Genomic DNA, 24,344 nt, shown 5'->3' on the forward strand with positions numbered 1-24,344 from the left:
GACATTTTACACAAGGTCTGCACTTATAACAGAGGTCCGGTTTTCTCTTGGCTTTATAGTTAAAAGTTAGATTCATGGTGAGGATGAACAGGAATAACGCTGTGCCTATACGAAACATTAAAAGAGTAAGGTTAGTGACATTTCCAAAGTTCATGTTCAAAACAACGTGAATAAGTAAGTAAAAGTTCCAGTTTGGACCAGGTTATTCTCATGCATTTAAATTACCATCGCTGATTCATATCCATATCGGCGAGGTAGTCTCGCTGTAAAATTCACATTGGTGTGTGTTCAAAATACTGCAGAGGATCAGTAATCTTCCGTTCACTCAGTATAGCAAGTGGATAATCTGTTAGCATCCATAAAGGACCCACCAAAGTTGAATTGTCCCCACTTGGTCCATAAAATCACTCTGGGATGAGGGGAGGAATTGGAAGGTTAGTGCTCCTGGTGTACAGCCTCACTAAAATTGAAAAGCTTCGGAAGAGACAGAAGGACCACAATGCCTGACTGTTCCATCTGCAACCCACTCCACCCCTGACATCCCATCCTTATCGAGTCTGTTTGCCCACCCATTGAGAGAAAGTTAGTCTATCATCCCATCAAGGGAGAATCTGGCTCTCTACTGAGTGGAAGTCTGCTCTCCTGCCAAGCAAACGTCAGCCTTCATTTCTATTGAATGGAACAGTGTTTAAGGAGTATGGAGGCACTCTGGTGGCAGTCCTGCTGCAACTCCCAACTTAATGCTGTGGCTCAAAAGTTGACACAAAAACTGGATAAAAGAGATATGGATGCTGAGTCTTGGTGTAGGACTCCACAAGGAGAGTTTTTGGGTAGCAGGCTCAGAAAGAGTGGTCATTAGTCGGTGCAGAATGAGGTTAAGTCTACTGTCTCAGTGATTGCATCTCACTGTGCCCTTCCACTGAAGTGAGACTCTATTTATTTGTTTGAAGAATGCAGATGAGCCTGAGGAGTATGAAAGATAAGGAATTGACAAAAGGAGATACAAAGTTAAGATGGTCATCTGCACTCGTCAGGACTGACATGCAAGAAATTAACTTGAAAACACCAATTTAAACAGCATGAAAAGAGGGTGCTCATTTATGACACCATGGTTGGCATCGAGATGCAGCAGGAACTGTTAACTGTCAACTTTATTTTTCTGGAAAAAAAACTCAGACCAGGCAGCGACATTGAGGGAATGAGGCCATAAAATGATTTGAAAACAAGGATGCAAGTTTTATAATTAAGGTATTGCTTAACTGAGAAGTTTTGTTGGTCACTGAGCAGAGAGGTAGTGACAATAAGACTTAAATTCTGAGAAGGAGCCACTTGACCCGAAACGTTAACTCTGATTTCTCTCCACCGATGCTGCTGGACCTGCTGAGCTTTTCCAGCAACTTCCATTTTTGCTTGAGTTGGACTTAGATTCAATAGGATCCTGGCAACTCAGTTTTGAATGACCTTTGTAAGTCTGGAGTTAACAAAGTCTTAATATGTGTCAGCAGATGAGGAGATGGAGGGGTAGAACCGGGTGATATCTCAGCTTTGAAAATAAGTAGTCTTAGCGATGACACCATTACTTGGTTAGAAATTCATTATGGAATCACACGCACCACCAGGATTGCATATATCTGTTTCCGTCTCAAGCAGTTGACAAGGAAAGGGGATGGAGTCAATGGTGTGGAAAAGGAGATGGCAGTAACTCTGATGTTATTGATGTTATTGTCCAGTTTCACTGATTTTCTCCTCTGACATATATCCCATGTTCAAGAAAATCCACTTTTTCCTAGATTCAAGCATTCCAGTTTAGGGACATTAAGGGGGTTATTGTGGAGTAAAGCTCACTCTAATCGGTAAGATTTTACAGCCTCAGTGGGAACGGGCTGGCAGATGCAGTGAAATTAAGTGCCATGGCACAGGGGGGCACTGTTCCTTGCTGGCCACCCACCAGCAGTAACAATCTATGTTGGGTGGCTGCCTGCGCCTGGGCTAACTGAGCATAGGTGTTATTACCATGTGGCAAGAATACCAGATTTCAGTTGTGGCTGTTTTACAGGCTGGAAAGCCTCTCTCGTTTGATCAGCCAGTGCCCAAAGGAAGCTGATCCTCACATACATTTACCACCACATGCCCTTCTGAACCCAGCATCCCCAACATCCTCACTGATGTTTGCTAGGGCAGTCTGACCTTGGACTCTGTTCTATGGCCTCTTGGTCTACCTGAAAATCTGGTGGCCTCCAAATCATTATTGTGCACTCTGGACAAATGGAGGTGTGACAGGGCAAGGTATGGTGTGGGGAAGCTACTGCTTCTGGGTACATTTCTGGCCTACACTTCCTTAACTACAAGCCTCAGCCCAAACTTCAGAAGACTTCCTCTTGTTGCTAATGTGTTTTGTTGTCTATTTCTCATGGTTTCCCTGATTGAACTCACCAATTAGCTTGAAATTAAGAGTTTTGCACTGTGAGTCTACAGCTAATAGTATCTGAAATGTGCCTGCAACCAGCAGACAGAAAAGGATGCCATTACATTACCATTTGAAATTGAACCTAGACATATGAACTGAAGGATTTGTGTTTTGTTTATTCTGCTGTTCAGTTTGCATCATGTGGAGTAAAAGTTGCTCAATTCTCAATTCTAATTTCTCAACTCATTTCCACATGCATCTTAGGTAACACTCCAAAAAACAATATATTTAAATAGTTAGCTTTTTGGTTTGTCTAAACACTTGTCTCCACGTCATGGCATTGTAAGTATAAACATGGTTTAAGATCAACGAATCAAACAGGAGCTGCAGCAGACAGTAGTTAATAGATACTTGTGATTAGTGGTGAGACCATGTGTTGTCAATGATCACATTTATTTCTTTTTTCTTATAGAGATGCTGTGTCCCTGGAATAGCAGTCGAATAATTCAGTTTCTCCGTAATATGAATTACATGATAAAATGTCAGAAATCTACTGTCTGCTTAAATTGGAATTGCTGTTACACTACTTCTTCATTTCATGAAAAAAACATTCTCTTGCTAATTAAATAATCAACAAAACATACATGCATTTCGAGGCAGCAGTACGTTGAGTTTTGATGAATGTACAGAACACTGAAAAAATAATTACACTCGAAGTGGGTAAACCAGGACAATCCAAATTGCAGCCCATGGATCACAAACAACCTTAATCTCAGGCAGTCTGTCTCTCTTAAAGTGCTGACTACCTTAAATCACAACTGGTCTGAAAGCCCCAGTGGACTTATTTCTTATTTGCTGACTTTTAAATTTCAGCCTATGGCATCCAAGCTTTGTACATCTATACCATGGCGCATTAAGGACATTTATAGCATTTAAGTTCATATTATAATTATTTTGCATTTACCTCAGTTTGCCATGTAAAATGCAACAATGAGACAGCAGCAACTAAAAATAGAGTTTTCTTAGTTCTCAGTAATGTTAAATCAGTTAGGATTTGAGGTTGCTAAAACTTGACAGTGTTATCGGTAAACACGAATTGCCTTTAATTCAGCTACTTATCAAGAAATCTCACAGACAATCAAGTACTGAAACAATGAATTAAACTTTATTGCATGTAGCAATCAAAATGACACCCCTCAAGCAAACAAGTTAAGCCTCACAACCCAAATTGGCTATTACTTGATTAGTAATGGAATCTGGCCACAATTTCACCAACAGTATCTATCTCTGGAAGTGTCCAAGGTCCGATCCTTATGCAGTGTTGTTCTCCGAAGTTCTGCTATTGACTTTTTCTGGTGATGGAGTCTTATACAATTCTCCTTCTTTCAAGTTTGTAGTGTGACATTGTTGATGATTCAACAGATTCTTTCATCTCCAATACTGATTATATTTCTGGAGACCTCAAGTCTGTAGCTTGCCTTCTTATCAGAAGTGACTCCCCTGTTCCTTGTTACATTCAGGATTAGCTGTCTGGTTAAAACACAGCTTCTCCCTCAATTAACCTCTTTACTTCAGAATATTTGTTCTGCCTGCAGAGTTAATTGCCCATTTGTCACATGGTAGTGGATTATCAAGCAGTTGTTGTCTCCTCTCTCTGAGGAAACAGATTGTTCATGTTGCTTCTTCCCAGACATGGTTAACTTGCATGTTGCTTTTAAACAGTTCCTCCATGCCCTTTTCATCTCGAGAAACAGTTTATTCTTGAAAGAGTTATTGCTGATTCTTTCAATCGACAAAGTTTAAAGTTGTGAAGTTTACATTGTGACAATAGGATTGTGGATTTAAAATGAATAAGAGTTATTTTGACTTTGGATGATAAAGTAAAATAAGCAATACCTGATCAGCCACCTTGATCTCTCATGACTTTTGTCAAATTACCCACAAATAACAGACTCGTTCACAGTATTCTGACATAAGGAGGACACTTGCCTATTGTATCTGCCTTTGCTCTGCAAGGTTTTCCTGCTCTCTCCCTGTAAGTCTGCACATTGTTCCTTTTCTAATAACAGTGTAATTTCTTTCTGAATGCCTTGATAGAAACTGCATCCATAATTCGCTAAGGCAGTGTATTCCAGAAATTTAACCACTCGCTGCACAGAAAAGCTTTCTCTCATACCATTTTTACATTTTTTTGCTAATTGTTTTAAACCTGTGCCATCTCATTCATGGTCGTTTACAAACAGGAACAGATTCTCCCTATTTAATCTGTCCAGTCCCCTTATATTTCTAAGCAACCATTATCGGAGTTCCTCTTGGCTTCATTTCTCCAAGGAAAAGTTGTTCTGACTTTTCCATTATATCTTTGTAAGTGGAGTTCCTCATCCCCACAATCATCCTCACAACTTCTTGTCTGCACCCTCTCCAATGCACTCACATCCTTTCTGAAGTATGCTGCTCAGAACAAGACACAATATTCTAGCTGAGGCTGAATGGGTGTCTAATGTAAGTTCACATACCTTACATGTTTTTGAACTCTAGGCTCTTTTTAACAAAGCCTAGCATTCTGTATGCTACATTACCAACCAGCACTCTGAGCCTTTCCTGCCAACTTCAGTAATTTATGCACATGTACACCTAGGTCCCTTGGCTATTACAGCCCCTTTAATTTTGTATCCTTTATTTGTCTCTGTGTTTTTCTCCTACCAAAATTATATTTCCTCATATATTTCTGCATCTATCACATTATACCCACTGGTCTAGGCACCTCTAAAGTTCTACACTATCCTCACAACATTGAGGTTTTGTATCATATGCAAATTTTGAAGTTGTGTCCTGTACAACAAGGTCTAGTCATTAATATAAATATAGGACTAAGAGCAGTGCACCATTCAGGCGCTCAAAACTGCTTCATCAAGATAGCTGATCTGATTGCAATCTCAAATCTCCATTCCTGCCTACCACTGAGAAACTTTCACCCCTAGAATCTATCCACCTCTGCCTTAAAAATATTCAAGATGCTGCTTCCAATGTCTTTCTAGGAAGACAGAGTTCCAAAGACGCATGGCCCACTTTAAGAAAATAAATGCACCCATCTCTGTTTCAATGGGTAATTTCTTATTTTTAAACAGTCACCTCTAGTCCGAGATTCTCCCATAAGAGAAAACAGCCTCTGCACAGATATCCTGTCAAGACCATTCAAGATTTCTTATGTTTCAATCAAGTCACCTGTTAAACTTCTAAACTGCTGCAAATACAATCCTAACCTGTCCAATCTTTCCTCATAAGATAACCTGCCCATTCCACTTATCAATTCAGTAAACCTTCACTGAACTACTTCCAATCCATTTACACCCTTCTTTAAGTAGGTACTGCACACAATACTCCAGATGTGATCTCACTAGTGCCCTATAGAACTGAAACATAACACTGCTATTTTTATGTTCAATTCTTTTGCAATGAATAATTTTTCCTGATTGCTCGCTCTATTTACATACTAGCCTTTTGTGATTCATGCACAAGAACACACAGATTCTTCTGCATCTTGAACAAAAGCTAAAGATTGCAAATGCTGGAAAGCTGGAACGAACACAGAGAATGCTAGGGAAAAATCAACAGGTCTGGCAGCATCTGTGGAGAGGGAAACGGAATTAATGTATTGAATCTGGTATGACTCAATCCCTTTGCGTCACACTTTGAGTATCATTGACCTCTTCACTATTCTGCACCTCTGCTCCTTCTTATTCACTTTTAACTTTTGAAATTTACTTTCAATTGAACCCTCCCCTCCACTAATTAGTTTTAAAACCCTATCTACAACCCTAATTATTTGATTTGCCAGATCATTCGTCCCAACATTGTTCAAATTAAGCCTGGCCCAACAGAACAGCACTCTCTTTCTCCAGTACAGATGCCAATGCCCCGCACAGTCATACAGCACAGGCCAGTCCATCCATTTCGCATACACCAATCCTTGAGCCTGCATTTCCCTTTCTAATCTTAGATACCCTAAATCAAATTGCACCTTGCTCAGGTAGTGATTCAGAGATTATTATGTTTTTGGTTCTGTTTTCCAATCTAGCCCTGAACTGCTCATAATCCCTCAGCAAAACCTTATTGTGAGTTTTAACTATGTTGTTGGCACCTAAGTTGACCATGACAATTAGATCCTTCCTCTTCTGCTCTAAGTTCCTTTCCAGCCAAAAAGAGGCATCCTGAACTTTGGCACCAGGTAGGAAACAAAGCTTTTGGGATTCTGTGCCTCTGCTTAAACGAATAGCATCTATTTTCCAAACTGTGCTATTTTCTACTGCCATTTTATTTCTCTTTTCTTCCCCCAAATGAACAGTAGTCTGGACCATTTTACTGTAGTCAGTTCCCTCATTCTTCCTGTAGTCTGTTCCCTTGTCCAGGCCCAAGTATCACAAACCTGGTGAACAAGCGCACTAGTTTGGGTTTCTCCAAAGCTGAATTCTGTATCCCATAATTGCTTCACTCACAGTCACACCCTCCTGTACAGATCATGGGCCAAATTTGATGCGATTAATTTATGGAGTGCGATTGTTTCCGGAAATAGAACGTGTATGTACCTTTCCCTCTCCCTGATATGTCATCAACTCTGAACTGTTATTTTTTGAGTTGTACAACATTTCTTGCAGAAGTGATCAGTCTGGATTGGAACGGTGCACACAGCTCCCACATACTACAGCTGCATCACATGGCATACCGAGCCATCTCTACGCTGTTTAATACATTAATTTAGATGTTAAATATTTTAAAAGTGTATTCCTAATTGCACTATTCAGCTGTAATAACAACTGATTTAAAACCACTTGACCAATAAAATGAGACAGGGAGGAAAGACCCAACAATCACCTACATGCTTTCCTGTGATATTAAACTTTGGTTCTCTGATAGGTACAAACAGGTGAAGCAGGCTCTCTGCCAGTTTTTAAATCAGCTGTCTTTGCCCTTCTCATTCAGGTCTATCCCCCTCTTAATGAAGCTGCTCTACCCCATGTTCTCTCGCATTGTTTGAGAAACTACTGACCTCATGGCTCTCTTCCACTCTTTATGAAGCTGCTATGCCTGCTCTCTCTTGCATAGTTTCAGAAGCACAGGGTCCTTCCCTCTCTTGTGCTTTGCTCAGGAACCTCTGGATTTGTTTGACCTACCTTACCACTGGAATACAACTGTGCCCAAACTATCTCCCTCCCATTGTCCAGCTAACATTTCTCCTGCAAACATTTGACTTCAATTTATATGGACCCAACCCATTCTTACTCCATGGAAGAGAGATAACAAGGGTGTAGAGCTGGATAAACACAGCAGGCCCAGCTTCATCAGAGGAGCAGGAAGGCTGACATTTCAGGCCTAGGCCCTTCTTCAGAAACCTAGGTCTAGGCCCAAAACACCAGCCTTCCTGCTCCTTTGATGCTGCTTGGCCTGCTGCATTCATCCAGTTCTATGCCTTGTTGTTTCAGATTCTCCAGCATTTGCAGTTCCTACTATCTCTTACTCCATGGAAGTTGACTTTTGCTAAATTCATTACTTTTTATCGAGATTGTTCTTTGTCCTTTTTGTATCAGCCTAAACCTTATGGTGTAATGACCACTGTCCCCTAAATGTTCATGTATTGAAACTTGATCTACATGGGCTTTTTCGTTCAATGACGAACACTACTGTAGAAAAACAATCTTAAACAAACTCCAGGAGCTTTTGCCCCTCTCTCTGCCCTTTACACCACTATGCTCCCAGTCTATATTCAAATATTTGAAGCCCATCATTATAACTGTTGCAAATTTACATCATGTTCTTGCAAATTTGTTCCTCCACACCCTGGTTGACAGCCTATTGATTATGTCGAACAAGGTAATTAGCCTTTTCTATTCCTTAACTATAACCAAATAGATTTTTTTTTCCCTGACCCCTTTGGGACATTGTCATTCTCTAGCAAACAACATTCTTCTAATTGATATCACCAATTTTCCTTCTTCACTCCTTCCTTATCTCTCCTGAACACCTTGTTTCCAGGAATGTATAGCTCCCACTTCTGTTCTTTCATGGGCCACATCTCTGTTATAGACCCATTATTATATTTCCAAACGGAAATCTGCAGCTATAACTCAACCATCTTATTTACTATACTTTTTGCAATCACATCCATGCACAATAATCCTGATTTAGACTTTATTACTTTTTCCCTTATGCTGATTTATCCTACTAACTTACTTTCCTCTATTCTACAGCTCTCCATTTCTCCCAACACTTTGTACATCTTGGTATGCCTTGCTGATTTTATTTTCCGAATCCCACACTGCTATCTACTTAGGTTAAACCCTTTCCAACAGCACTCATGAAATTCTAATCACAATAGATAGTTATCAGGTGGCCACTTTGATATTACCTGTTTTACAGCATTCTCTAAAGTCAACATTATCCCCAATGTAACTATTGGATCCTCCTGGTAGGCACCCTTTGTGGTCTAGTTCACATTACTGGATTAGTAAAGATTTAACATGCAAATCATTGTACATACCATAAATCAGGGTTCCTGAACTGCTTATCATTCTGGGCAATTCCTTTAAAACTGAACGGCGAGACAATTGTGAAGTAAATGTATTTTGTAGGAAATACACTAACTTACATTTCATGAGTGTGCTTAATATCTGTGCTGCACGTGGACAGAACAGTGTTGTTAGAGTTACAACTCTGACTAGTCGACAATTTACTTTGGACAACAGCACTTTAAGGAACCAGCAATTGCAGGAAATTTCACAACCTGCTAATGCAAAGTCTTACATCTGTGCTGTGAAGGAACCTGATTAGACATCAGCATAACATGTTGATCATTCTGGATATTAAAACACCCAAACATCTCATATTTATTTTTAATTTTATTGAAACAAAGGCCTTTATTTCTCTTCAACAACAAAAACAGAAGATGCTGGAAATGCTCAGCAGGTCTGGCAGCATCTGTGAAGAAAAAGATCAGAGTTAATGTTTTGGGTCCATTGCTGCCAGACCTGCTGAGCTTTTCCAGCAACTTCTGTTGTCGTTCCTGATTTACAGCATCCATAGTTCTTTCGGTTTTTATTCTTTATTTCCTTTTATCGTTCTTCACCTAAACACTACATTTAAATTCACAGTACCAACATCACCAGGCTCTATGACAATATTACAATACAACAATTTGGACTCTGAGGACAATAAAATATGTGCAAACCATAGAAAATCACTAACAAACACTTGACAAAAGGTTGCCACCGTCTAAAGAGTAAGTGTGAAGTTGCCTTTTGTAAAAAAAACTGTGAATACTTCAATTCCATTTATCATGATGCATCTCATTTGCTGCTTGTTCCATCACAACAAGATCTATTGCATTGTGATGCCTTACTTCAATCCAAGATTGTACTATTCTTACTTTCATCATGTCTCTTTATTATTCCTTCAGAGCTCAGTTTATTAATAGTCCAATCTTGCTGGTTGATCATACATTATTCAGAGGAAATCTGCGACATTTCATGAGCATTAGAATGACTATTTACACATTGAACAGTCTCCTAACCCTGTTGAATTAAATAAATTCATGCAACAGATTATTTTACAGGAGAAAGATTTCTATATTGACCTGATTAACTATTTTGCCTTTTTTATATAACTGGTTTGACATGGGTCATGGCAGGTGAGTAAATTGTAATAAGGAAGGAAATTAGTTACCTGCTGGCCCGGTTTTATCGGTGACAGTGTTATTCCCTGTGTATTGATCACTGGTAAAATCTGATTTCCAATCACTGTGGCAATGATCTGACCTTGCGCATTCGTCAGAAGCTGAGGGGTGATTGGTTGTACTTGGATGCCTTGAGTTCCCCCAGTTGTTTGATTGGATGACACTGCTGGGTTTGACATCAGTGGGATTGTTCCAATTATCTGTAATAAGTAAAAGGAGAAATGAGAAAAAGCAAAAACAAGAAATTCAGTCTCAGTTTCTCTTCAAATTTCACTGTCAAAATAAATAACTGGATTACCAGAACTGGACTTTATAAGTAGCTGTTTATTTCAGGACAAAACATTCTTGATTTCCTTCCTGTTGGCCGAAATATTGACTTTTTATCACAGGGCTATACATTAAATGTTTCCTAAAGTGACAAAGAATCTCGGTCACAACAGAAGTATTGGCTCTTATATTTACATGCAAGTGAATGGAGGGAATATAAAGGTCAGTCAAACAAGTCAAAGTTTATAATTTCCATTCACTTGCACCAACTAATTTTGACCACCAGGTTTGGCACCTCTCCTCAATGTAATTGGCACGATGCACACCCAGATGATATCTTTTCAGAGATAATGGGAACTGCAGATGCTGGAGATTCCAAGATAATAAAATGTGAGGCTGGACGAACACAGCAAGCCCAGCAGCATCCCAGGAGCACAAAAGCTGACGTTTCGGGCCTAGACCCTTCATCAGAGAGGGGGATGGGGGCAGGGAACTGGAATAAATAGGGAGAGAGGGGGAGGCGGACCGAAGATGGAGAGTAAAGAAGATAGGTGGAGAGAGTATAGGTGGGGAGGTAGGGAGGGGATAGGTCAGTCCAGGGAAGACGGACAGGTCAAGGAGGTGGGATGAGGTTAGTAGGTAGCGGGGGGTGCGGCTTGGGGTGGGAGGAAGGGATGGGTGAGAGGAAGAACCGGTTAGGGAGGCAGAGACAGGTTGGACTGGTTTTGGGATGCAGTGGGTGGGGGGGAAGAGCTGGGCTGGTTGTGTGGTGCAGTGGGGGGAGGGGACGAACTGGGCTGGTTGAGGGATGCAGTAGGGGAAGGGGAGATTTTGAAACTGGTGAAGTCCACATTGATACCATATGGCTGCAGGGTTCCCAGGCGGAATATGAGTTGCTGTTCCTGCAACCTTCGGGTGGCATCATTGTGGCAGTGCAGGAGGCCCATGATGGACATGTCATCAAGAGAATGGGAGGGGGAGTGGAAATGGTTTGCGACTGGGAGGTGCAGTTGTTTTTTGCGAACTGAGCGGAGGTGTTCTGCAAAGCGGTCCCCAAGCCTCCGCTTGGTTTCCCCAATGTAGAGGAAGCCGCACCGGGTACAGTGGATGCAGTATACCACATTGGCAGATGTGCAGGTGAACCTCTGCTTGATGTGGAATGTCATCTTGGGGCCTGGGATGGGGGTGAGGGAGGAGGTGTGTCTTTTCAGCTATGTTTAAAGTGACAGTCCACACATGCGTAGTGAAGTTGTTCAAGAAGGATGGGGATGTAGATCAAGGTCCCGACACCAAAATATTGATCCTTCCTTTGGATTATTGCTCTGTGTAGTCACAGAATAAGGAATGTACATTTCTTCAGCTTTAAAAGAAATCTGCGGTTATCACCAAAAAGGAATGTAAGCAGTCATGGAGGTGAGTAATAGGAGGAGTGTTGTCCCCAGGGCTTGAATGCAACCCAAGAAACAGTTAAATGACCCGATCAGAGTCATGAAAAACAAGCACAATTGCTACCCATCTACATGTTATTGAAACTTATAAAATCATCAAGGGCATGGATAGAGTGAATAGCTAAAGTCTTATTCCTGTGATGGGGAATCCGAAACTAAAGGGCATAGATTTAAGATGAGAGGAGAAAAGCTTTAAAATGACCTAAGAAACAGCGTTTCCAAACAGAAGGTGCATACATAATGGAACGAGCTGCCAGTGGAGATGGGTACAACTAGAACATATAACAGGCATCTGGGCAGATATATGAATAGGAAAAGATACGGGCCAAATGCTGGCAAATGGGACGAGGTCAGATTGGGATGTCTGGTCGATGTGGACGAGTTGGACCAAAGGATCTGTAATCGCGCTCTATGACTTTATTTCATCGAGACCTGCAAGTACTCATATACCAGCTGCTGAAAGTAAGCATGCAAATGCAGCAGGTGGTTAAGATTGATTGATGAATTTATTGTCATGTGTACCAAAGTACAGTGAAAAGCTTTTTAGCAGCAGTACAGGCAGATCATAGTAAGCAAGAATTACAGATCAGAAAGACTTAGATAGAGGCATACAAGTTACATTGCACAGGGCATGCACTAGGTGAGATCAACGTTAGCGACATCATCATTATTTGAGGCTAGCGAGTTCTTTCATTAGTCTGATAATGGCTGGGAAGAAGCTGTTCCTGAGCCCGCTGTTGCATGTGTTGCGGCTTCTGTATCTTCTGCCTGATGGAAGAGGTTGTAGGAGATCATTACCAGGGTGCGATGGGTCTTTGATGATGTTGGCCGCCTTTCTGCGGCAGTGAGCCGTGTAAATGGTGTCCGTGGATGAAAGGTTGGCTTCCGGGATGGTTTAGGCTGTGCTCACCACCTTCTGTAGTTTCTCATGGTCCTGGGAACAGCAGTTCCAATACCGGGCCTTTATGCACCCGGACAGTATGTTTTCTATGGTGTATCTGTAGAAGTTGGTGAGGGTCCTTATAGACATGCCAAATTTCCTGAGCTGCCTGAGGAAGGAGAAGTGTTGTTGTACCTTCTTGACCATCATATCAATGTGGGAGGTCCAGGACAGGTTATCTGTTATCATCACTCTGATGAACTTGATGTTCTCCACCCTCTCATCCTCAGCTCCATTTATGTAGATGGAGGCATGTTCTTCTCCTGTATTTCTGAAGCCAGTAGTCAATTGGTATGCTGGCCTTCATGGTAAGAGGATTTAAATGCCGGAGCACGTAATTGTACAGGGCCTTGCTGAGAGCAGACCTAGGCTACAGTGTTCAGATTTAGTCTCCTTATCTGAGCAAGGTGTTCTGGCTATGCATGGAGGGCAATGAAGGTTTACCAGATTGATTACTGGGATGGCAGGACTGACATACGAAGAGACTGGATCGGTTGGACTCTGGAGTTTAGCTGAATGAGGGGGTATCCCTTTGAGACCTACAAAGCTCTAATAGAATCAAACAGAGTAAATGCAGGAAAAAGGTTCCAATAATTATGGAGTTCAGAATCAGGGGTCAAGATCTAAGGATTCAGGGTTGACCATTTAGGACTGAGATGATGAGAAATTTCTTCAGCCCGTGGAATTCAGTTCTGATTTCCTCAGTTCTGAGGAAGGGTCACCTGACTCAAAACATTAACTCTGTTTTTTTCCTTCACAGATGCTGTCAGAATTGCTGAGCTTTTCCAGCAACTTTGTTTTTGTTCCTGATTTACAGCATCTGCATTTGGTTTTTACAGAGTTTATCGGTCATGTCGAATGGTGGAGCAGGCCCGAAAGGCAAAATGGCCTACTCTTGCTCCTGTTGTCTATGTGTCTGACTTAAGTACTATAAACCTCAACCTTTCACTCTCACAAGGTATTGGTTATCATATCTCACCTCACAACTGTTCAGTTTTCAGCTGCACCCAGTCTTCACTTGTTATAAATGTAATCACTTCACCATTTTTCCATTCAACATTGACACTTATATCATCTTGTACGTATGTGTTTCAGTCAACTCATTGAATGCATCAGGTGAATACCTCACCATATTTTACAGGTCTGATTTTCACTTTTTGTGGGAGAAAATGGTTCAAAATGCAAGGTAGAGGCAGGTTGACTGCAAAATATAGGCAAACACAGATACAAAGGAGAATTTTGTGCAGTTAGGTAGTACGCCTGAATCCGTCTCAAGTGGAAATGGGGAGACAGACAGCTTGCAGATAGCTATTGATAGAATTACAGAGATCTTTTGTACACATATGTAGACTTCATTTTCTAATAACAGAAATAACAGACAATCACAGAATCCCTACGGTGTGGAAACAGGCCCTTCAGCCCAACAAGTCCACACCGACCCTCAGAGCATCCCACCCAGACCCATCCTGCTATAACCCACCTAATCTACACATCCCTGAACACAATGGGGCAATTTAGCATGGGCAATCCAATTAGCCTGCACATCTTTGGACTGAGAGAAGAAACGGGAGCACCCAGAGGAAACTCATGCAGGCACGGGGAGAATATGCAAACTCCACACAGACAGTCGCCCGAGGGTGGAATCGAACCCAAGTTCCTGGTGCTGTGAGGCAGCCGTGCTACCGTGCTCTGAAAAGACTAAGAATAACTCTAAAACTGTTGCCTCCCAAAACCAGGGCGTATCCCCTCTCTTTTGTCTTCCACAGCCTTCACGTGTACAGTAAAGATTTTAAAGAATTCATTCAAGGAATCTGGCTAATTATTCATGCTGTCTGGGCCAGCTTTTATTTCCCATCCTTAACTGTCCTGTAAAGGCTGGTTGTGAGTTGCCTTCTTGAGCTGCTGCAGTCCTTGGGATGGTACACCCACAGTGCTGTTAGGACCAAGGCTTCGATGCAGCAACAGTGAAGGAACAGTGACACCGTTCCAAAGCAGGATGGTGCGTGGCTTGGAGGGGACCTTGAAGGTTCCCAAGTATGTATTGCCCTGGTCCTTCTATGGGTTATAGAGGATGCAGGTTTGGGGGGAGTCGCAAAGGAGCCTTGGTGAATTGCTGCAGAGTAGGATGATTCCTCAGAAAACCTCATTCCTCCTGAGTTTGCACTGTCATAGGAAAGATGTTTTTAAACTTGAAAGGGTGCAAAAAAGATTTACAAGGCTGTTATTGGGTTTGAGCTACAGGGAGAGGCTGAATAGACTGGGGCTATTTTCCTTGGGAAGCTGGAAGCTGCGGGGTGACTTCTATAGAAGTTTATAAGCTCATGAGGGACATGGTTAGGGTGAATAGCTAAAGGCTTTTTCATAGGGTAGGGGAGTCGAAAACTGGAGGGCATATGTTTAAGGTGAGTGGGGAAAGATATCAAAAGAACCTAAGAGGAAACTTTTTCTCGCAGTGTGGTGTGTGTATGGAATGAGCTGCCAGAGAAAGTAGTGGAATTGGGTACAATTACAAGACTTAAGAGGCATCTGGATGGGTATAAAAGTAGGAAAGGGTTGAGAGGGATATGGGCCAAATGCTGGCAAATGGGACTAGATTAATTTAGGATGTCTGGTTGGCATGGATGAGTTGGACGGAAGGCTCTGTTTCTGTGATGCTGCACAACTCTATAATTCTATGACTACCACTAATTTTGGTGTCATAGAACATAGAACGTAGAACAATACAGCGCAGAACATGCCCTTCGGCCCTCGATGCTGCACTGACCTGCAAACTCTTCTAAGCCCCACCCCCTACACTATCCCATCATTATCCATATCCATCATCCACAACCTTACTAACTATGCCTCCTAAATTCTCCTCCAAATCGTTTAGATAAATGGCAAATAAAAGTGGACCCACTACTGGCCCTTGCGGAACACTGCTGGTCACAGTCCAAAAACAAGCCTCCACCACCAACAAAAACAGAAGTTGTTGGAAAAGCTCAGCCGGTCTGGCAGCATCTGTGGAAAAGAAAACAGCATTAATGTTCGGGTCCGGTGACCCTTCCTCAGAACTGCTGGTGGCTGGGAAAATGTCAGTTTGTATGCAGAAAATAGGGAGGTGTGTGGGATAGGGATTAGATGATAGGATAGTGCTCGAAGAGAGGGAGAAAGACAGTTGGGCAGACAAAGGAGTTGCTAACGATCAGGCTGGGAGGGTGAATAGTTGTTATTGAGGACTGTTAGTGATGAACAACAGGGGGGTGTGTAGTGGCAGGCTATGTGGTAACAAGGCCTGGTGTGTGGGGTGGGGGGGCTGGGGTATGGGAGAGTTTAGGCCCTACAATTATTGAACTCAATATTGACCCCGGAGGGCTGTAGGGTCCCCAAGCGGAAAATGAGGCCTTGTTCCTCCAGCTTGCATTGGGTTTCACTGGCACACTGTAGCAAGCTGGAGACAGAGATATTGGCCAGAGAGCAGGTGGTGCATTGAAGTGGCAGGCAACAGGTAGTTCAGGGTCTTTTTCACGAGCAGAATGTAGATGTTCTGTGAAGCGGTCGCCAAGTCTGCACTTCGATTCCCCAATGTAGAGGAGACCATACTGTGAGCAGCGAATGCAATAGACTAGATTCTGGGAAGTGCAGGTGAAGTGTTGTTTCACCTGGAAGGTATGTTTGTGTCCTTAGACACTGGGCAGGGAGGAGGTAAACGGGCAGATGTTTCACCTTCGCTGGTTACAGGGGAAGGTGCCGTAGGGCTGTGGGGAGGTGTTGGGGATGAAAGAGGTTTGCACCAGGGTGTTCCAGAGGGAACGGTCCCTGCGGAAGGCCGTCAAGGGAGGGGAGGGGAATATGTGTCTGGTGGTGGCATCTTGCTGGATGTGGCGGAAATGGCGTCTGATGATCTTCTGGATTTGGATGCTGGTGGGATGGTAGGTGAGGATAAGGGGACCCCTATCGCTGTTGCGGGAGTGAAGAGAAGGGGTGAGGGCAGAAATGCGGGAGATGTGTCGGACCCGATTGAGGGCCCTGTCAACAACGGAGCTGGGGAATCCTCGGTTGAGAAAGAATGTGAACATTTCGGAGGATCTCTTGTCGAAGTTGGCCTCATCTGAACATATGCGACAGAGGAACTGAGAGAATGGGATGGAGTCTTTACAGGAGTGGAGTGTGAGGATGTATAGTGCAGGTAGCTGTGGGAGTCGGTGGGTTTGTAATGGATATTAGTCGCCAGTCTATCCCCAGAAATGGAAACAGAAATGTCGAGGAAGGGAAGGGAGGGTTCAGAGATAGACCAGGGTGGAAATTGGAGGCGAAATTGATGAAGTTTTCTAGTTCTTGATGAGAGAGGGAAGCAGCACTGATGATGTCATCGATGTATCAGAGAAAGAGTTGTGGGCGGAGGCCAGAATAGGACTGGAACAAGGAATGTTCCACCACCACCACTGTCTTACCGTAAGCTAATTTTATATCCAATTGGCAGCTTACCCTGAATTCTCAGTGATCTAACTTTACTAATTCGTCTACATACGGAACCTGGTCAAAGGCTTTACTAAAGGCCATGTAGAAAACACCCATAGCTCCGTCTTCATCTAACTCCTCGATCACACCCTCAAAAAACTCAATCGAATTTGTAAGACATGGTTTCCCATGCACAAAGCCACGCTGGCTATCCCTAAAACAGTCCTTGCCTCTCCAAATATATGTTAATCCTATCTCTCCGGACCCCCTGCAACAATTTGCTCACCACTGATGTTCGACTCACAGTTCTATAGATCCCAAGCTTCTCCTTACAGCCCTTCTGAAGGCACAACATTAGCCAGCCTCCAGCATCTCACCCATGGCTATTAATGATAGAAATATTCCTGCAAGGGGCCCTGCAATTTCTTCCCTAGCTTCCCACGATGTCCTGGCATATATTTGATCAGGTCCCAGAGATTTATCCACTTTAATGTTTTTCAAGACCTCCAGCACTACTTCTTCTGTCACGTATACTGTTTTCAAGACATCAATATTTATTTCCCCCAGGTTCCCTGGTCTCCATTTCTTTCTCCACGGTAAAACTGGATGTGAAATAATCCTACGGTTCCACACATAGAAAACTTTGTTATTCTTTAAGGGGCCCTATTCTGTCCCTAGTTGCTCTTTTGCTCTTAATGAACTTGTAGAATCTCTTTAGATTTACCTCAACCTGATCTAGCAAGCATCTCTCATATCCCCTATTTTCCCTCCTGATTTTCCTCTTAAGAATGTCCCTACACCCCGATACGCTTCAAGAGATTTAATTTATGCCAATAGTCTATACCTATTATATGACTCCTTCTCATTCTTGACCTGAGCCTCAATATCTTGAGTCATCCATTGTTTCCTACTCTTATCAGCCTTACCCTTCACTCTAACAGGAACATAATGCTTCTGAACTCTCGTATCTCACCTTTGAAAGTCTACTCCAACCAAATCTTGAAAAGTCCTGTCTTATACCATCAAAATTTACCTCACTCTAATTAAGAACTTTAATTTTCATACAAAGCCTATCCTTTATGACAACTATTTAAAAATAATAGAATTATGATCATTGGTCCCAAAATGCTCCCCCTCCGATACTCCAGTCGCTTGCTTGCGTTATTTCACAAGAGATGGGCAAATTTTGCTCCTTCTCGAGTAGGTACATCTGCATACTGATAAAAAAACACTTCTTGAACACATTTAACAAATTCCTCACCGTCTAAATTTTTATTGCTATGGCAGTCACAGGCTATGTTTGGAAAGTTAAAATCCCCTACAATTAACACTCTATTATTCTTACAAAGTCTGAGATCTCTCGACATATTTGTTTCCCAATTTCCCTCTGACTATTGGGATGCCTGTAGTATAATCCCGTGAGTATGATCAGCCCCTTCTTATTCTGGGTTCTACTCATCTAGCTTTGCTGGACAATCCCTCAAAAATATCTTCTCTAAGTACACTGATAATATTTTCCTAGATCAGAAACACCACACCCTGTCCTCTCTTGCCTCCCTATCTTTAGAATGTGTACCCCAGAACATTGAATTGCTAACCCTGTCCGTGCTTCAGCCATGTTTCCGTAACAGCTTTGATGTCCCAGTCCCATGTTCCCTTACCTGCCTTGAATTCATTAGCCTGACCTGTATGACCCCTTGCACTGAAATAAATGCAGTTTAATTCTTCAGAGTTACCTCATTCTCTCACTTGCTATGCCTGCCTTTTCTAATTTTAAAATTCAGAACTCTCCTCATCCATAGCCAGAGACTTTTCCCCAGGGCAGGATTCACTGCCACGAGGGGTCATAGTTTTAAGGTGTTAGGAGGAAGGTATAAAGGAGACGTCAGAGGGAGGTTCTTCACCCAGAGAGTTGTGAGCGCATGGAATAGTTTACCAGAGGTAGTTGTGGAAGCGGAGTCATTAGTGATATTTAAGCGACTGCTGGACATGCAAATGGACAGCAGTGAATTGAGAGGAATGTAGGTTAGGTTATTTTATTTTTGGATTAGGATTATTCCACGGTACAACATCGTGGGCTGAAGGGCCTGTACTGTTCTGTACTTTTCTACGTTCTATGTTCTATCTTTCTATTTTCACCACTACTTACGAACCCCTGCCCCACCCCACTTCCTAATTACTTTAGAGGGCCCTGAAAAGAAAATCTCTCTACCAGGCTATAACTCCGCTCCAGTTCAGGCAAAATCTGTCCACTTTGAGCAGCTCTTTTCTGCCCAGAAGAGATCCCAATGGTCCAAAATTCTGAATCCTTAGCAACTGCACCATGTCTTCAGCATTGATTTATCTGCCCTATCTTCATATTCCTGCTCTCACAAACACGTGGTACCGGGAATAATCCAGAAATTACTGCCTTTGAGGTTCTTCTTTTTAACCTCCTACCTGACTTCCTACATTCTCTCTGCAAAGCCTCAACCCTTTCCTGAACCAAGTCGATCTTAACAATGTGCACAACAAATTCCAGTTTCTCAATCTCCCCTTTGACAATATCCTGCAACTGTTTTGAGATATCCCTGACCCTGGCATCAGGGTGGCAAAAAACCATCCTGAATTCTTGGTCGTGGCTGCAGAATCTTCTGTCTGTGCCCCTGACAGAAGAGTCCCTTATCAGAATTACTCTTTAGGATCTTGACAAATCTCACTTAACCTAAGATTCATTCTTAGTGCCTAAAATCTGGCTGTCATTACTATTTTACTCTGACAGACTGTCCCCCTCAATACTACCTAAAATGATATACCTGTTTGTGAGAGGAATAGCCATAGAAGACTCCTGAAGTATCTTTCTACCTACCCTTATTTTGAGTACTGGTCTCAATCAAAGGGATTCACAGCTTGATAGGCGATATGGACATGAGGTGCATTGCCACAAGGGTGAAAGCAATCCCCTGCCCTTGCTTCTGATCTCCCTCCTCGGAAATTCACTGTCTCCACCACCCTCTGCAAAAGAAAAATCACTTACTTTGCACCTAGAGTTTGAGATTTCAGGGTTGTTCTCCAGGTAACAGCCACATCCTTCAATGTGGCAATGCCAGTACCAGATTCGCTAGTAGATCCTGTTTGGAGAACCTCTACCATTAAGGACCAAACTCCAGATGAAGACTGGTAATGGACCTTCCAATGGACCTTCCTCAGAAGATGCAGGATGCATCTCCACCAGGTTTGCAGCTGATAGGACAGACCACACGGACAACAGAAGATTGAACCCCAGGATTTTGTTGTATAAGTTTCTTCTTTTCTGTTGTTGGAATGGGAATTTATTGTTATTTTAAATAGCTTTCAGTTTGATTATATGAGTTATATGAGGAGTCATGAGCTGACTTATTATTTGGCAGAATTCCTAGCTTCTGACCTTCTCTTGTAGCCATCATATATATAAAACACTTGGCCAGTTCAGTTTCTGGTCAATATTAACCTGCAGGATGTTGACAGTGGGGATTTATCACGGGTTATGCCATTTAATATCACGGAACAATTGTTACATTCTCTTTTGTAGGAGGTGTTCAGTGCATGGCATGTATGTTATTTGTCACCTGTCAGCTCAAACCTGAATATTGTCCAGGTTTTTCTGTATTTGGATGTGGACTCCTTCTGTGCTTGAAGAGTAATGAATGGTGTGAACATTATGCAAGCAAGTGAGTGTGGTACCAGCAGTAGCCACCTCTCCCTACTTGTATTACTGCTATCAGTCACTAATCATAGGTGACCAGCTCTTGGTGGTAGAACGTCGGCCCTTGGGGTCCTTGATCCTGAGGAGAGGCCTGCTGCTGGGCCATCAAGTGGTACAAAATTTGGCAGCCTTCTCAAAAAGAGGTGGCACGGAGCTCCCAGAGGCTAGTCACCAATTTAGACCCAGTCATCTCCTCGTTTAAACTGCTTTTTCTCCTGGCTAGAGCAGGAGCCTACTCTATCCATTAAGCAATCTTAGACTTGCTGATTCAAAACATAATTGAAAGGTATGAACTCAGATCTAACACCATCTGCAGGGCCAGTTGACAACATGTGAATGTGGAGGAAGTCCTCTCAGATGATAAGTAGAAAGAGACATCATGCCATTCAACTTTAATAGATCATAGCTTTTTTGATGTAAAATGTTGCTTGGATAGCAGTTTAATGGTTACTCACTGATGACTGAAATAGACAAAGTTGTTGGGAAAGCTCAGCAGGTCTGGCAACATCTGTGAAGGGAAAAATAGAGTTAACGTTTTGACCTTTCCTCAGGTCACTGGACCCAAAACGTTAACTGTTTTTCCCTTCACAGATGCTGCCAGACCTGCTGAGTTTTTCCAGCAACTTTGCTTTTGTTCCCGATTTAAAGCATCTGCAGTTCTTTTGGTTTTTATTAGGTAATAATCTTATTTCCTTTTCACTCAAAAATGAGCATAACGTTGCATCTTTTGTTTTCTCTCTTTGGCTATCTCTTATTCTAAAAGTGAAGTAAACATCAAACTAAATTGTGATCCATTAAATGTCTGAGAAGCATTCCCAATCACATAAAAACCATGGGTTTCTGGGCCATTGCCTCAATCTTTTCTCAGCTGAGTCTAACACTTTTTTGTTCTGATGACACATCAAACTACCTGTTGCTAACCTGGTTCTCTCTGTCACATCCTCCATTCTGTTAATGACCAGAGGACAAGGATGCAGAGGCTGAAGACTCCAAGTCATTTCCCCGACGAGCTGTCTGTCAATGCACAGCAAGGCATACATGCTCAGTGGCCTCATTTAAATGGGTTCCTATTGCGTCTACTTTTTACAGGCCACGTACATGCTAGCCAGATATTTAGGTAATTTTTTCAGGGAGGCAAATTTTGTTGTATTCATTCACACAATGAGGGCACCGCTGGCTAGGAAGCATTTATTGCCCATCTCTAACTGCCCAGAGAGCGTTAAGAGACAACCAAATTGCTGTGAGTCGGGAGTCACTTGTTGGTCAGACTATATGAAAATGGCAGTTTCCTTCCCTAAAGAACCTTAATGAACCAGATGGGGTTTTCCGACAATGGCTAATGGATTCATGGTCACCATTTAGTTTCTTAATTCCAGATTTTTACTGAATGCAGATTCAAACTCTGGTCTCCAAAATATAATCTGGGCCTTTGCTTTAACAGTCCAGGCATTACACCAATAGGCTATTGCATCCCCTCATTAACTACTTCTAAGCTCTCTTCTATGGCCCAGCACCCTTTTCCTGTCAACGTCTATCTATGAGGCATTCTTATTTTAACATTAAAGACACTATATCAGTACAAATTCCAAAGGCTTCCACAGACTATTCACACAAAGGGACCTTGCTACTGCGTCAAAATCCCTTGCTTGAAGGCACAAGAAAACAAAACAACGATAGATCTAGTAGGAACTGCCGATGCTGGAGAGTCTGAGATAACAAGGTGTAGAGCTGGGTGAACACAGCAGGCCAAGCTGAAAGGTCTTGACCTGAATCGTCAGCCTTCCTGCTCCTCTGATGCTGCTTGGCCTGCTGTGTTCGTCCAGCTCTACACCTTGTTATCTTAAAAGATAGATCTCCTTGCCTCCCACGTGAAGTGCATATTTCCGATTCCTTATCCGTCAGTTTTCAGACCACCACAGACCTTTAAATGCATTTCTTTTATAGTTACTATGCATCCCAGAACTTTATGGAACATATCAACATCATTATAAGGACAAGGGTGAAGTAATTATTATCCAAGCAAATTAAGCCATAGGATTGCTGGAAGTGAATTTACTTAAACAGTCACGTCAATCCCTTGCTACACCCACTCATTGCCCTTTTTTGCTCATTAACACATCTCCATCACAACTCATCTGTGAAATTCCAGAAAACATGAGGTTCCTGTTCACATACACCCAAGTTTTATGCGCAGCCAGACATGAGATCACGTTATCTGGTATTTTATATGAAATTAAAACATTTCCCTGAGATTTATACTGTATCTACCGTATCTTTGATATTATTATTTCTATTTTTTTTTCATGGGCATTTCACATGGCTAATTTCAGATGGCAGCGATTATCTTCCCTGGCAGCCTGTCTGGTCACTTAAATTAAGTCACATTGTTTCTTAGAAATTAGATTTTGAATTCATTATTAAATTTGACTTTCTGATTTCTTTTTAAAGTCACCTTCACAGAACTAAAACTAAAAACTCATTTACTTTGCCTTCAGAATATATATTCACAAATAATAATACGATATAATAAGCCTCCATCAAACAGTTATTTCTTTTTCACTGAATGCAGAACCATAAAACAGGGTTCAGAACTGGCAAATGCAAGAATATCAGTCATGAAAGTTTCCAGCTCCTGTCACACCACGTCTGTAACAGCACACTGTTCACTGTCAGAAGATTGTGATATATTTTTGGTCAAAACTATACTGTATTTATAAAAAAATCTTAATATGCATATTAAATCAGTTTGGCTTTGTACAGTAGCATATGGAGAAACAAACAAACACCAGATTTTATCTCTATCCAACAAACAAATCACAGGCATTTCTTACTTCTACAAGACCGTATTTACACATGACTGAGACACTGGAGGGTCTTATAACTGAACAGACCCCCATTTAACTTTGGCAAAAGGACCTTAGATGTTGGTCTTTCCCAAGTGCACTTTGGCTGCCCCAAGCTGCAGAGCAGCCCTCAACATGTAGTCCTGGATCTTGGAATGTGCCAGTCTGCAACACTTGGTTGAGGTCAGCTCCTCATTCTGGAAGACCAACATATTCCAGGCAGGCCAAAGAGCACATTTAATTGAGGTGATGGTCCTCCAGGTTCAGTCGGTGGTGAGTCCCCCAGGGAACAGCCCATAGAGCACAAAGCCCTGCGTCACAGAGCTGCTCGAACCTCGACTAAGACCACTGCATCTCTCTCCAGACCTCCGTTACAAAGGCACACTCCAGCAGGAGATGTGACAGTCTCAACCCCACTGCAGCCACATCCAGGGCAGCGTAGAGAGAGCCCGGACATATATGAAGGATCTCACAGGTAGTGCCCTTCTCACCACCAGCCAGGTGATGTCTTGGTGCTTGTTAGAAAGTTTGGGTCGGGACTCTTCTTCA

The 24,344-nt window shown here is 42.3% G+C and overlaps 1 protein-coding gene across 1 annotated transcript in view; it reads right to left on the reverse strand.

The window, feature by feature from the left end:
• pou6f2 (POU class 6 homeobox 2) overlaps positions 1–24,344 on the reverse strand; it is a 506,133-nt gene that overhangs the window by 70,794 nt on the left and 410,995 nt on the right. The window contains exon 7 of the mRNA XM_059645822.1: positions 10,124–10,333. Within this exon, the coding sequence (XP_059501805.1) occupies positions 10,124–10,333 (210 nt within the window). The remainder of the gene's footprint in view (positions 1–10,123; positions 10,334–24,344) is intronic.

The sequence above is a fragment of the Stegostoma tigrinum genome, chromosome 5 (assembly GCF_030684315.1).
Source record: "Stegostoma tigrinum isolate sSteTig4 chromosome 5, sSteTig4.hap1, whole genome shotgun sequence".
NCBI classification, from domain to species: domain Eukaryota; kingdom Metazoa; phylum Chordata; class Chondrichthyes; order Orectolobiformes; family Stegostomatidae; genus Stegostoma; species Stegostoma tigrinum.